This window comes from Aythya fuligula, chromosome 5, assembly GCF_009819795.1.
Source record: "Aythya fuligula isolate bAytFul2 chromosome 5, bAytFul2.pri, whole genome shotgun sequence".
NCBI lineage: Eukaryota > Metazoa > Chordata > Aves > Anseriformes > Anatidae > Aythya > Aythya fuligula.
In genome coordinates, this window is record NC_045563.1 from 9,190,847 (window position 1) to 9,206,365 (window position 15,519).

Consider the following 15,519-nt stretch of genomic DNA (forward strand, 5'->3'; position numbering starts at 1 on the left):
ATTGCTACAGGGCTTGTATACAGGAAGGGTTTTGTTTTTTTTTTTAAAACCTAATAAAATACGAATATTACACAAGAAACATCTAATATACTTTGAAAGATAAATAGGTTTATAATAATATAAATCCAAAGATTATACTTTTGAGACTGCGTAGAGAGCTCCATGCTGTTAGGAAGATAAGAGCTTCAGTATAACTTCAAGATAGCTGTAACTTAAATTACTGATACTGTTCAAATAAGCTTGTGGGTATATTTAAGAAAAATCTCTGCATGAAATTTCTTCTGGGAAAAATACAAACATCTACCTCTGGTAAATATATGCACGTATCTCAGTGCAACCAAGCAAAGACTGGCTTGCTCATGAAAACAAGCTAATTTGCTGGTACCATTTAGGCAAGTCAGGGAATGGAGATTGATTTAATGCACCAGCTCAACTCTGATGATCAATTGAAATCAATTAATTTGCAATTAACTTTGAAGTTGTTTTTAGTACTTTGCTATTCTACCTTTTGTTTTATTGGAAAAGCTACTGATATTTGAGGTCTGCCACAGTACATGTTTTTGTTTTTATCTGCCTACTGATGCACAGAAAGTATGTTTCTCGTTAGCCTGGAAAGGTGAGTTGTATTTTGATGGCATGGAATATAGATTTAAAGTTAGATCCCCAAAACATCTTATTTCTATGTCTTGGGCTGTGTAAGCATTCTCTCTCTCTCTCTCTCTTTTTTTTTTTTTTTTTTTTTTCTTTTCTTCCTCACTTCTAGCATTGCTTTGGGGCTGATACAGGGCTATGTTATCAAGTAAGACTCAACTTTCTTTGTATTTAGAAATTCGTTTAGTAGTCATTATTATATTGATGGCAGAGATTTTATTGACTACTTCAGAAAACCTGGTATTTCCTCTTTTGTATTATATTCTCAAATGTTTATTTTTATTTTTTTTCAAGTTGCTTAAAAACAGTATTCTTACAAACATTTAAGGTAACCGCTAAGAGTGACAGCGCAGGAATCAATTTCTGTAGTGTGAGATATCTTAGAGGCAAGAAGATGTGCTTGCAAAATAGTTAGAACTGAACCACAGTTTGTATAACCCAGATGGGAATAGTGCTAATTGCTCAGTTATGCAGTTAAGGCCCTACAGAGTTATTGTTCACTGTCTCCCAATGGGACACGCTTGCTGTGGTTTGGATTCAGGGTCCTGCTTGCATTAAGAGGTTTGTTACGCGGTACCCTTCACTGCTGACTTTTCAACAGATGTGATTTATCCCTGGTATTTACCATTCCTGCAAGAACAAAAATAAAAAGTTGAAGAAATCAGAGATCATAATCCTTTATTGAACAAGCGATGTTTATTTATTTTCTTGTTATCATAAGATTTATCCTCTTCCTTTCACCTACATTCCTAGGATTTTCAGAGATTTTCTGCAGAAAGGTCTTAGGGGAACAATAGCACTCTGAAAACTACAGTCTTCCTTTCGTTTTGACTCTATTATAACAACATGTGTTTTGATGTTACTGATATTATTTGCTTATTATTGAAATTATTTATTTTGTTGGGTTTTTCATCAACTGTTTTCAAAGTGTTTCAGGGGATACTATTGCAACTGTTTTATGGGTGGGGAAATTCAGGCACTAATATGGTCATGGCTGCAAAGTCTACGTGCTTGATGCTTGTAGGCTTGATCCTAGTGATGGAATTAACAACAACAAAAAAAGTTCTTTAAGGGAACTGGCTGCACTTTTTGGCAGCTGTCAGGAAGGCAGGAGCGTTGGGATCTGCTGCAGGTGGATCCCGGGCCGGCAGCAGCTGTAGATGACTAAAACTGGGTGAAGATATTATGAAGACCCCTGAGCTGCTCCTTGTGCTCTGTGACAGGGCAGTGAGGCACTTCAACCAAGGAAATGTGTGGTGGTGTATATAAATGGTGGGAAAGGTGTGAGAAGATGTATTGTAGGATTAACAGGATTTGGTGGAGAGTAGGGATTAACTTTTCAAAATGAAAAATAATTTTAGCAGTTGCTTTAGTATCAGAAGAGATTATTGTCAGGGCATAATAAATTTAACCTTGAGAGGTTTGCTAGGTTTGGGATAGGGGTCATGGTTCAGAAGACATTACCATGTTAGCTGTCAATAGATCTAGATGCTGTTGTATTGTGGCCTGTACCCAGACCTCTGCAGGTATCTAGACCTTTGCAGGTAGGTGTCACAGAACCTGGCTTGTAGAGGTAAGGGTTTCTCCTTTATCCTCCAAACTTCTGCAAGAAAAGTAGAGCCAATGACAGTAACTGAATGGACAAAAATCTTTCTTTTGTTCTCTTTGGACTCTTTCCAATTATGCTGGTATTTTAGAGAAACAAACCCTTTGTTCCATACTGTCTGGGATTCAGTATAGCTTGTGAACTGCTGATACAGTGAATGTAATGCTATTTTGGAGGTATATCATTCCAAGCATTATCACACTGTTTCACCAAGGAGGATTAAAGTACAGACCACCTGAAAGGGTTTCTAGGTGACTCCTCTTCCTCCTCTCTTTTCCTGAAGTACTGTATTTCTCATATCTAGTTCTTGCTAAACCAATAATTTTACAAATTTCTTTTTTGGGGCTACACTGAACATCATTTGTCAATGCTCTCATTCAAAGGACTATCACTACCACCACTGTAGACCAAATCAGCTCTGGTTTTTAATAGTTGAGCAATGAAAACATTGAAGAATGGAGGTTACAAAATATTGCAAAGTGTATAAGAAAGGTTGGTTGACCTTACAGAATAGCTCTCAAAAATCATTCTATAATGGGCTTCATTTAGATTACAAAATAGACTTGTGGGTTCCAAATGATCACGGCAGCAGCAGATGTAGTAAGTCTGTTGCTCTTTTTGCTTTTGCAGCTCCTCCTTTGGGCAAAATCTTTCTGTCTATTCTCCATCTATTCTGACTGCTGGATTTGGTAATTACTTGTCGCCAACTCATGGCAGATTATGTACTATGAAGCTGCTTAAGTACTGAACAAACACATCAGGTTCTGCATGCCGAGAACTAGGCAAACCAACTCTAACAGTGATGTGGGTGTCATCAGCAGACTGTTGATGCTAGGAAAGAACCTGCTTTGACAGGCTGGGAATCTATCTAAACTGACTTGATAGGAGCTGACTGTCACAGACTGATCCTTCATGACTTTGAGCAATGTATGCCGAGTCTGCTTAAGGTCTCTATTAGGGAAGAGCAGAGGTCCTGCTAATTCCTACTGACACCTGGCTATGTGTGAGTTGTCACACTGAATTCCTGCAGAAGTCATTCATGCCACAGCAAAGCTAGTGTTAGAGAGTCCTTAATGTGAATTAAGTGCTGGTTCAGCATGGATGACAGTGAGTTGTACTTACAGTGCTGAATATGCTGATTAACTTGCAGTGATCAAATTCTCCACAGGCATTTAAAGTCTGGTACCTGCTCTACATTAAATAGTTGGAAATCATTTTATTTGCACTCACATTATCGTTTGCAGGATTTGCAGTGGCATAGATATTCTGCAAGATTGTCACTATATCATAATTAGAAATAATCACTAATAAGAAGGGACCTAGATTTGACCTATCACTATCAGTGCCCAGTTTTTAACCCTCTGTAACCAAGTTTCTAAACATTGTAAAGCTCTTTTTCATATCCTGCCCATACCTTAGTCATGGGGTGAGTAAAAAAACATGGTTCATGATGGAGTTTGTTCATGATTGTATTCATTTTTGGATGCATTAGGTGAACATAACCCCATGATTAACATGTTCACTCATATGTCATGGTTGTTACTACTACCACATATACAGATAGGGTGCTGGCTTTTATTATCAGAAAGCTTCTATATTGAACTTTGTATGTTGGATGAATTCTGGTGAATGATAAGCTCCTCCCACCCCCATAGAAGAAAAGAGACTTGTCAAGTACTTTGACTTCTTTTATTCTAAATTTTGAAATATTTTCAGTATTGAAATTAAAAAACAATCAAACCCTGAAGTTCCATCCCCTTTAACATATCCAAATTCTGACGCGAAGTACTTAGAAAAAACTTCTGCTGATTTCTTCCATAGCTTCATTTTCATCATGTAGCCAATGCCTATTTAAGGAATATGCAGTTATTTGACAGCTAGAAACCACAAGTTTCTAGAATGGTAAAACATTCACAGGCTGGTTTAGATAATGGACTCTGTCCAGTTGCTGCAATATACCATACAAATTCTTTTTTTGAGATCCAAACTTACCGTTGGCTTAAATGAGCACAGACCTGTTGAAATGGCTGCAAAAGTAAATGCTTTTATCAGCATTTAATTTGGCCTTGCAAACACTGAGAAAAATCTTCAGGATCAAGAACTCTATTTAAAAGTCACAACTGGAACAAAACTGCAAGTGCCAGTCAAACATCTTTCTTTGACCTGTTCTGACTCCATCCCCCTGTTCTTGTTAAATAATCACTGTAATGGTAACAGAGCTGCTCTGCAGTAATACATTATAAATGCTGCACTTTGTCCTGTTTTTATTGGGATCTGATTGTGTAGATAATTTTATATAATTTTCACGGATGACTACAGAACAAAGGACAAGCAGTGGCTCAAAATAACCAATTTCTCTGTAAAATCTTGAGGAGAGTGGAAAGGTAATGCCAAATGTCCTCTCCTTGAAGGTCCTCTTTTGAATGCTCTCTCTTTCTATTCAGAGCAATAAAAACTCTGTGTGATACGTTTTTCTCTCTGGGTGGAAATGGGGGTAGCTGAAAGACCCAGATGAAGGAGTGGATGAATACTGCAGTATCTGAAGAAATAAGCCTGCCAGGGGTATCAGCAGATAATGTTCCCTAAGTAACACCAAGAAAGCTTGTTTGCTCCCAAATCCTGAATATCAGTGATTTTTTTTTTTTTCCCTATTGATAAAACAACAAGGTGGGGGCTGGAGGAGGCTGGCTGCTCACTGCCAGCCTGGGCTGCAGGCTCCTGCTGGAAACTTGGAGGTTGCAAAGGTGCTTGAGAAAATCTGAGATACTCAGATTTTTGTAGGCTGGGGTCTAATCTGAGAGCAGAGAAATTGGATTAATGAGAGCAAGAAAGACTGACATGGGTGACGTGCTCTGAGACTAGAAGGGGGAGGAAGGGAAGAGAGAACTGTAAATGTGACAGTCACGCAAGTTATAGCTGGGGCGGGTTAGCCAGTTTTGCAGGAAAGGGTGGAGGAGTTCAGCCTGCTTCTGCCAGCCGCGAACCGGATTTGAGCTGCAACACGGTTGTGCTGCTCCATGGGGCTTCCTGACCTGAGTCTGCCCATGCATCTACTCTAAATTCACCTTTGCTTTTGTTAACTGTTTTCCAGTAACAATGCTTAGATTAAAATAAACAAGTGATTTAATTCTTGGCGTAACTTCTAAATTAGTCCAGCAAAGTGTTCAGTATTACAAGGATGTTACAAGTCCTATTCAGCAAAGCATAATAAGCTTTAGCCTGAACATTAGTCTAAACACAGTGGTTACCATACAAAGGCATAGTTCTTAAATGTAACAATCTCTTCCACTTGATTCATGTTTCAGCACGCTATCACATCATAAATTCAATAAACATCGATAATTTTAAATCGACAGCTATGTACAAAACTATGATACAATGTTATTACAAAACTTAAGAAATAAAGCTCTGACTCTTTAAAACACAATACTGCACATTCCCAGTTTCAAAGCAAAAGTAACATGAACGCACATGTTCTGCAGCTCGAATGCGAAGGCTTCTGAGTGCAAGCAGCTGACAACAGTATTAAAACCTGGAGATTTACTAAATAAGCTTAAAATACATCTAACCAAGCACCCTGAAAAAACTCTTTCTGTTGCTTTAATAACAGGAGCTTGAGCCCTGATTCTCCGAAAATTTATGCACGTACCTGTGTGTGTGAGAAGACTACTGCAAGGCTACAGATGTGCTTCAACTTCATTGCACATAAGCACTATCTGGGAGCCAGACACTGTTTATATGGACGTTTACTAAAATGCATTTTTCGTTTTGTTCCTATAACTGATTTTCCTTGCTTTAAATGATTGAGAGTGCAAATGCATATGTCTGATCTGGGTTTTGGATCTAGTCGAATATAAATTGACAGTAGGCAATGAGAAGGGGGAGTAACACGCTTCTCCCTGTGAGGGTACTGCCACTGCTGAATTTATACCCTTCATTTAGTCGAGGCACTGCTATTTTTAAAATTCCTCCGAGGGCTGAACGATGCAGTCCTTTCTTGGGCCACACTCAGCTGGCACATCAAGAAGAGTTTGGCCTAAGAGCAGGCAGGGGAATTTGGCTTTGGGGATGGAGGCCGAGAGACCCGTGCCTTCCCCACCGCCGCGCATCGACCAGGCCCGTGTCCCTGCAGGTGCCAGGGCGCAGCGCAGGTCGTGTAAGGCACGGGCTGAATGTGCTGATGTCTCCGGGGCAGCTTGTTGGGTCTTCGGGCAAAGGGTGGAAGGCAGCTTGAGGGGGAGCATGACATCTGGTCAGGGCAGAGGTGGCTGTGGGAGGCGTTTCAGTGACACAGAGCCTGGCTTCCGAACGGCTGGCAGTGCTCTGGGGACGAGCTAGCACGTGTCCAGGCCTCCGTTATTTCTTCTGCCTTGCTGTGACGCCTGCAGGAGGAGGGGAAGATGAGAAATGTTTGCAACTTGAAAATGAGAGAGATCTAGGGAAACTGGTTTCATGTCCCTTGGATAACTTAAACTGGTCATGCTAAAACTTTATGTACATGATAAAAGCCTCTCTTATATTTCTAGAACTGGCACTGATGTTCAAGGGTCTGGGCAACTCTGCTTTTAAGCTAGGTACTGGTTTGGTCCAACAATGTGAGTTTTGTGTTTTCCAAGCAGAATAGTGGATATGCTTCTAGATATTAAATTGTTGAACTAATAAATCTGGGGACTCACCTTTTTTGTCCAAAGGACATTTTGTCCAGTACTTTAGTCCTGGGCTCCACTGTCAAACTGTTGTGAAACAAAGTCTGTGTCTGGCATTTCATGCAGATGAAGGATCTCCCACCTTGTGTGAGGGGTGCTAACGGGGACCAGAGCTGCGTCCTGGCCATGAGGAGGGGCACTCAGAGGGCGCGAACGTAATTTTTGTCAGAGCACGATGCAGCAAAACGTGTATGCTCCCTGACCTGCAGGCAGGCTCCCATCTAATCAGAGGTGTTTCTTGAGGGCGTTTGGGCTGTCAGAAGGACAGAGCTGTGCACTGTCATTTTTAAGCACACGTCCCACTCAGGGACTGAAGAATTTGTAACATGAAGGAAAATGTAATACAGGAAAACAACCATTAGCTTAATTATACTATTCTGGTTCCATACAAGGAAACCCAAATGGCTCTGAGTCCAGGCCTTTGTACAGCATCCTCTGACTGTCAGTTTTTGTAAAATGTGCCTTCTTCAAATTCTTTTTCAAATGTGGTTGGAAACGAGTTCAGATGTTACCAGTACACGCACAAACACAGGGTGATCACCAGTACCTTGATCCCATGGGAAATGGGCTAAACTATTTCCTTCAGGAATATGGAGATAGCATGAGATGCCACTCTTTGGCTGTGAAAGCTGACATTTAAAGAGTAATGATGGTAATACAGAAACTGCTGTATAACAAGTTATAGTCAAAAGGCAAGAGCTGAATAGCTGATTACAGCTGTCCTTTTACAGCTCTGAAGTATTACTTCATAGAGTCACAGGCTGTTCCTGGTAGGCCCTTTCTCTGATGTTACAGAAGCTGTGAAGATTTAGGGAAAAAGGAGACTGAGTCTTGATCACTACAACTGGATCTGCACAAGAAGGAAGATTCCTGCAGCTTCACTTCAACCCGGCAAGTTCCAGCTCCAGCAAGTCAGCCAGAGAAATATCCTGTACCAAGAGAACTGGTGCTGTGACCTGAACAGACTGTGTGTTTGGGCCAAGAGATCAAAGGTGATCTGAACAAAGATAGGTAGGGTTAAAAATCAGGTGATCACCCTGGGAAAAAATATTTAATTTCTTTTCCTGGGTTTCCCTATCACTTGATGGGGAGCACTTCAGTTTTGCTGAGGCTGTCATATCAAGAGGCAGACTTAAGTTGCATTTGGGGGAGGACACACTGCAGCTGGAGACTAAGAGAAGCAAATGGAGTTTGTTTCTAATAACCTTGCCAAATGACATAACAATGGGAGGAGGGGAAAAGGGAAATTACAGGTTTTAAGGTGCTGCTTGCTACTGCCTTTGCAGCAGCAAGCACTTGCGGTTGCTGTTGGCCTTTTGAGGAAGTACTTGAACAGTTGCCTGACTTGGTCACTTCCTAAAGGTGCTGGTTTTCCATGCCTTCCTCTATATTGCTTTCCTACATCTTCAAAGGAGACTACAAAGCTGTCTGCATATCCTTTTTTTTTTTTTTTTTTTTTTTTTAATATGACTTTTTTAAGCCTGTGTGCTGGAGTACCTGTGTTTAAAACATACATGTACATAATCTGAGTTACACAGCTCCTGGTTTCAGCTGCCCTCCCTGTGCAGCAAAACCAGTGGTCCTCTCGTGTTTCTTACCCAAGCCTCACTGCTACTATTTCTTGCTCTTGCTGTAAATCTTCATTAGGACTCTTAAACTTACAGTGCTACTTCCCTTTTGCCCTTGATATAATCCAGTGGTGCAGTACAGAAGGGGACAAGAGGAGTGGGCAGGAATAGTCAGGAGTGTAACTACACCAATATATGTCTCATTTTCTCTTGTTTGCAGCGATGCTTCAGGTGCAGAAACAAAAGTAACCATATGTGGAAATCCCGCAGAGCTTCCTCTGTTCCATGCCCCTGGGGCCTTGGGCTGGGCAGGAGCAGGGCTCCCAGCCCCCCAGGCACAGGGGATGCTGAAGAATAAACACATTTCTTTCAAGAAATGAGAGAGTGAGATTTGGCATCATTGATTCAGTTTATAAGAGACACTCATCAGCACGGAAACGACAACAAGTAACTATGCAATTTCAGTACAAGGCATGTTTTGACTGCTCCTTTTTCTGGCATTTCTTTCTACCTGCTATAAAAACAGGCAAACTTTCACAAATGAAAGTCTCAGTCTGAAGTTTTCTTATAATGAGCAACTGTGCTGACAGTATCAGTGAAAGATGCAGGGAACTTGGTTTGCATTTTTGTTAGAAATAGGGTTTACCTGTGTTACTTTTTTTTTTTAGTGACAAAAGCCAAATTACCTCCTCCCAGAAAGATGCATGAATGCACACGAGAAGTATGCACGGTCTGTTTGCTCCAATGCACTACTTCGTGTGCAGTATCATGAGGAATTGAACTTGGCTTTGAGTTGGAGCTGGTATCTTGTTCCAATGAGAATTTTTCCCTGGGTTCAGTGTTTTATTCTTTAATAGAGGCCTGTATGTAAATGGTGCTATATAAAGTGGCTACCTACAAGCAACCTAAATGTTGTTCTTTTGCAGAAGGTAGGTACTGAAATTGCATTTTTACTATTTTTGAGAAAATTACGGGATCAAAGCAAGGACTGTTTATCACATGAAGCTGGATTTACTTGGTTAGAATACTGACTTTTAATTATCTGCAGGGAAAGGTGGATTGGCTGCTGTTGACACAGAGGACAGACATGTGGGATGTGACCCTGTGTTGTGGGGAGATCAGCACTGACTCCACTCAACACAAGATCAACACCCTGAAGAGTAAAAATCAGAGTAGCAAATTTATTTTAAATGTATTTGTGATTAGACACAAAGACAAAAAGCTGAGCTGATATGCTGAATACTGATTAGGTCTGTAAAGTCCCAATGCTAGGGTTAGTTCACAGAAAAACGCCTTTGCGAGTTTACATACCTCATTGTACCACACAACCTAGTTTTGTTTTATTATCTCCAGTATCAGTCTCAACCTCTGCTTTTAAACAAAAGAGACACACTAAATATATCTGATCATAGCAAGGCAAATGAAAACATTGTCTAGTAGCAGAGAGGTTCCTAGGATGCCATCTCTAGATTCCTATGGCTTTTGTGGGGGATTAATGTCTTAAGCTAGAAATACTCATTACAGACACTACGAAAGCATGGTGATGGCTGGGAGCTCCCTTTGCTGCAGCTCCTCCTGCTGCCTCCTGGGAGACAAGTTTGGAAACCACTGTGCTGGGAAAACACTTCTGTTTCATGCCTTGTTCTTAGCTAGGGGACAGTGGCATGTTAGAAACATAAATAATTAAAGCCCCAGGTCACACTGTCACTAAAAGGGTAAGTTCCTCTGCAGTAGATGGTCAGCCCTCCCTGCCTCTCTCAGCAGTGGGTATTCAAACTCTTCTTTTGCCTCCACTTTCCTTAAAAGCAAAAATATTCAACACTGATAAAGAGAAGCTTTGACCACTGTCCTGTCCATCTGCTTGACCCCGAGATCTAGCAGAAAACAAGCTTTGGACAACATATTGTATCTTTCTGAAGGCTGACAGACCCGAGTGTCTTCCCTATGAGGTGCCTCTAATTTGGGATTCAAGTATTCACCCAAAGGTGGCTCCAGCTCTGTACGTCTGAGGGACTTGGATCGATGGAGCCAACTCAAGTACACCTGGGGTAGGTTTTCAAGTTACTGCAGGCAAAGTGCTCTTGTGAGAAGGCTTAGGAGAGAAAAAAAGCCACCACAGCAGTGCTGTTGTTGTTGGCTTTATGCATTTATAAGTAGTTGAGCGGGAGTGATCACTGATTAAGTACCCAGTATTAACTGCTCTTAATCACAGCTCTGGAGTCTAATGGAGCTCTTGTTTGCACATAACCGTGCCTTGTAGCTGTCTTTAGTACACTTGACAGATGTGCTTATTGCCATCTTTACTGCATATGTGTAATGGGCTTTTTAATTATTGATTCATCATTACCCCTTTATAAAGTGCTTATAAATGTCAAGAGAATGAACAATGCTCATGTTTTTCTTTTTACATCTTTTTTCAGGTTAATAAAAATAACAGCTCTATTAAAAATAGGGACAAGGGACCAACTATGGACAGCATCAGACCTTGGATGGGGGAGGAACAGATCTATACAAATATACTAGTAAGCCCCCCGCCCCCCATCCCATTCCCCCAATTTAACTCAATCCCCAAGTGCCATATAGCCTACCTGAGTAGCTTTTGCTGTGTCTTTTCTTCCTCCGTTTTCCAGATGTCCTCTGCTTTTCCCTGTCTGTGTGACTTTGCCCTGGGGGCAGTGTTGCTGAACAAGAGGAGTCGGTGGCTGGCTCCTCCGAGAAGGACTTCTCTTGGGAGGTGTCCAACAGTGAGTCTGTACCAGGGTCTTCGTTCTCCTTTGCCATCTCTTTTGACTCTGCCTGGTGAGCCTTGTCACAGGGAGCAGATGGAGGCTCGACCCCGTCCTGGCTCAGCTGGGTGTCCTGCTCCTGTGCCAGCCTGCAGCTCTCCAAGCCATTCCCTGGGCGTTCATTGTCCTGCTCCTCTGAGACAGACCCATTGAGCTGCTCTCTCAGAGTAGCACCTGAAATGCCGTTCACAAACTTTATCCCAGCACCTATGTTAGTGGAAGAGAAGGCAATGGAGCTGCTCTTTGTGCTTGGCTGGAGGTTTGCCATCTCTGCACCTTGCTCAGGCTGACTGGTCCCATCAGCTTCCACCAGGTGGCCTTCTGTCCGGGACCCTGGTGGCAAATTTACTCCAGTGTTGTTTTCAGGTAATGCCTGGTTTAGAGCTGAGGCATCTGTAACATCTTTACCCATCTCTGGGAGAGCCATGTTTGAGGTGGGGGTGCTTTCTGAGGGATGACCATCACTGTTTTGCTTGGCCTTATCATCGATCTGCATTCCTCCTGCTTGTGGATCCTTAATGCTCTTCCCTTTAAACAAAAAGCATGAGATCAGCCACACATGCAGAACTGTAGCTGAGATCAGCCAAGGTGTTTCTGGCACTGGGGGAGGCTACAAGCTCACAGCTGCCTGTAGAGGGTGCACTGCCCCTAAAGTAGCCATACATAGCCAGAACCAGTTTGTCCTACAGCCGAGGATAAGCTGCTTCTTTTGACCTCCCTTCCATAAAACCATGGCCTGTCTCCTAAAAAACACCCGAAAGACTTGGGTACTTCTGCAGATAGGTCATTCTAGTCCTATTTTATGGGCTGCTTTAGACTCCCAAATGTCGACTGAGACGGGGTTCGCCAGTCTCTAAGGCAGTGACAAGTTGTGCTAATGAGACTTGGTGGCACGGGGGGGCACTCGTGTGGAGGTGACACCAATGCCCCAGCAGCATGGCGCTGTGGCTGAGCCATGGGTTGTGACTCTCAGAGGGTTTATCAGTGCAGGCACAAGGCCATGCTGTCCTGAATCGCTGCTGATTCAGGGGCAGAGTTTCAGGCCGATCTCCTCCTCTTCCCCACAGCACTGGCTGTAGAGCCTCCTTAAATAAGATACCTCAAATGCTGGAAAGCTTCTCACTTGTGTGCTTTGCTCAGGCTCAGAGGCAGATGGAAACAGCTGCAGGTACTGTAAGACTGTCAGGTCTGTGTCCTTACCAGCCTGGTTCTCCTCCGGGCTCTCCACGGGCAAGGTTTTAGGAGGTGCATCCGACTCGTGTCTGTTCTTCGTCTTTCTCAGTGTGAACCCTTTCCTTATGTCAGCCAGCAGCGCATCAATGACGCACACCTCCTCCTGCTTCACCACCCCCTTCTTAACTGGGATAGAGAGAGACAGGTGTTAAATCTGCCCATGAGAAGGGACAAAAGGACACACATGGGCAGGCACAGTGGTCCCGTCATTTGGGGCTGGTACCTGGTGCAAACCAGGCAAAAGCAAGATACTGATGCCAGGCGTGGGAGCAGCCTGTGCTCTGTACCCTTCTCTGACCCCAACCCTCCACTCATGAGATGGGGCCGTGGATCCTGCAGGAAAAACCAAGACCAACCTCCAGGGCTCAGAAGACCCAGAGAACTCCTGGGCTCTGTCCCTTACCGAAGCTCAGGGCATGGCACAGCACCTGCTGCAGCTTGGTGAAGTCAAAGGGTCTACCCCAAAGTCTGCATGCTACAGGCTCCGTGCCTGCTGATGGCTGTTGTGTTAAGACCTTAAAATGCCTTCTGTTTGCTACCCGTGTTAGTACGGGCTTTTTATTTTTTGAATGGAAGGAAAGCGATCTTGATTTTTCTTTCCTCTTAGCTTCAGTCCAATTGTACTTTTCAGATATGCCTTTTATTTTCAACCACAAAAAGGCAGGTTTACGTTACCTGCAAGACTTTTGAGATGTCTGCAGCCTGTGCTAAACTGGGGTGAGACTATTCAACTGCATGTGAGGATCTGGGGAAAGGGGGAAGGTCAAATATCTGTTGTTAGATTTAGGATTCAAGATTTTTATTTAGAAAGTTAAAAATTTGAAATAACTGAAATGTTTCAATTTGATTTTTTCTTTCCCCTGCTGTTCAGTTAGCAAACCTAAAATTAACTTCTCTGCCCAGCTGCAACTGTGAAGTCAGTTTTTAGCTATGGCTAATAAGACACCTAAAAGCCTTTAGTCAGCCAGCACTTGGAAACCCACAAAATAAATGACCACTACTGGTCATTAAAGCTGGACCAGAAAAGAGCTCTTACCAGCTCTCCAGTCAATTTGGGAGTGCAAGAGCATCTCTGTTTTATGAAGCCCTGTCAGATACTCACTGACTTTTCCATTTTCTCCCTTCTGTCTCTTCCCCTCTTCTTCCTCCAGCTGTTTCTTCCTCTTCTCTGCTTTTGCAGCTTGCTCCTTTCTGTCCTTGTTTTCCTGCAGTTAGGTAACAGGGGCATGAGAAGTTTGGCTAAGTATCTGCTAGGAAAGCCAATGAAGAGAAAGATGATCTGCAGATGGTTGCAAAGGAGGAAGAGAAATCCTCTGCAATAAATAAAATGGGTTTGGGGGTTAAGGGCTGTCTTGCCAAGAGACTGAAAGGGAGACTGCTGGTTTGTGCAGGACTTCACCCAGTCCCCACAGAAGAGGCAGCAGTGATTTGATTAACACAGCTACCAGTGTAAGAAGGATTAGGTTTCATAAGCCCATTCTTCTAAAATGTATGCACTTGACTCCAAAATATCTTTGTGTATCTGCAGCTAAAGTTACACCAAAATCCCACGTCACCAATGTTTGGGTCAGGCCAGGAGAACCAGCACTACATGAGGACAAAACGGAGCAGGGATCAGGCATGCATTCACCAGATGACCTCATGCCAAGTGCTAAAAGAAGGGGCCTATAACCAGCACTGTCCATCACAAACACTGTGCCTGTCCCACCACTCTGTTGGAGCAGAGGCATGCACCACTACAAGGGCTGCTCAGCATCGTGAGCACAGTCACTGACCTTCAGGGCTCGAATGAAGAGATCTCTGAAGGTCTTCATGGTGCTAAATATGTCCTCTAAGGACAACTTGCTTGGGTCTTCACAGAGATAATTTGCAAGCTCTTCTCTTTTCCTGTCGATGGTTTCAAATTCTTCTTCCAGCTTTCTGGCGGCATCAATGCTATCCTGAAATTATTTAATGTTCACAGAAAAACATAACAAGTGAAGCACGCTTAAAGCAAAAGGATGTCAACATAAGAAGTGTAGCAGAGCTTTGGGGCCTTGGTGTTTAACTGTAGCAGAGCTTTTGGAGCAGGAACAAACAGGGAATTGTCCATGGTCTTTGACTTTGACTTGACGTTGACTGTGTTGTGCCAGTTTATGGGGATAGCTTTAGCAAGACATGGAAACTCAATGCAAAGCCTAATCCCAAGAGAAGGGGATTACTTTGGTGATCTACCCAGAGAAAGAACATGACTCAGACATAGTGAGGCTTTGCAGGGCAGAGAGAGAACCACCAGGGCAGGGGCTTTGAGAATAATCATGGTTTGGGGTAGAAGTGGCAAACAAACAGCAGTGGGTTTTGTGGCATCACAGCCTACTTTAAAATCTGAGAATGTGTTTTGTGGCAATATTTTTCACCATCTTGTGAACCTCCTCAGCTGAGCCTCCAATGCAGCACACTGGCTTTGTGTGTGTAAGGTGAAAAATACCAGGGAACTCCATTACCAACCTGGATAGGCTTCTCATACTGTTGTTTCACATCGTCATTTGATGATGAGACCTTTCGTTGAAGCTCCAGCAACTTCTTTAGATTGGTACTGGACTCAGAGCGTATAATATCAAGATTAATTCTGAAATCACATAGATGCCCCATGTTAATTCACGTTATGGTATCCTGTGCTGACCAAAGAGAGGGCAAGTCTGATCTGGTGGGTTGGTTGTCCTGCTGCTTCCCACTTTGATGAACTGAAACCTGAGCCCTGAACTCTGTGTAGTCTGATCTCATGAAAAACTGCCTTCTTTCATGGCACTTATGGAAAGGTGCCCAAGTCTACCTAAAGTAGTACATAAAGTACATAAACACAACTTTATGTACTGAGAAAATAAATGCCCCAGAAATCCACCCATTCAAAGGACTATTTCCACCCCTCAGTGCTCAGCATTAGCTCACTTTCTCTGGTTAAAAGCATTTCAGAAATGCTTCTGAGTAGT

The 15,519-nt window shown here is 42.8% G+C and overlaps 1 protein-coding gene across 5 annotated transcripts in view; it reads right to left on the reverse strand.

The window, feature by feature from the left end:
* Positions 1-5,362: 5,362 nt before the first annotated feature.
* INF2 (inverted formin 2) overlaps positions 5,363-15,519 on the reverse strand; it is a 38,564-nt gene continuing 28,407 nt past the window's right edge. For 3 of the 5 annotated variants that reach the window (XM_032187575.1, XM_032187577.1, XM_032187576.1), the window contains exons 17-23: positions 15,038-15,158; positions 14,326-14,490; positions 13,653-13,755; positions 12,518-12,676; positions 11,120-11,845; positions 9,843-9,902; positions 5,363-6,639 (exon numbers count right to left, since the gene is read on the reverse strand). In XM_032187575.1, coding sequence (XP_032043466.1) covers positions 9,844-9,902; positions 11,120-11,845; positions 12,518-12,676; positions 13,653-13,755; positions 14,326-14,490; positions 15,038-15,158 — 1,333 coding nt within the window. In that variant the 3' untranslated portion in view covers positions 5,363-6,639; position 9,843. The remainder of the gene's footprint in view (positions 6,640-9,842; positions 9,903-11,119; positions 11,846-12,517; positions 12,677-13,652; positions 13,756-14,325; positions 14,491-15,037; positions 15,159-15,519) is intronic. The other 2 variants (XM_032187578.1, XM_032187579.1) reach the window with 2 other exon arrangements.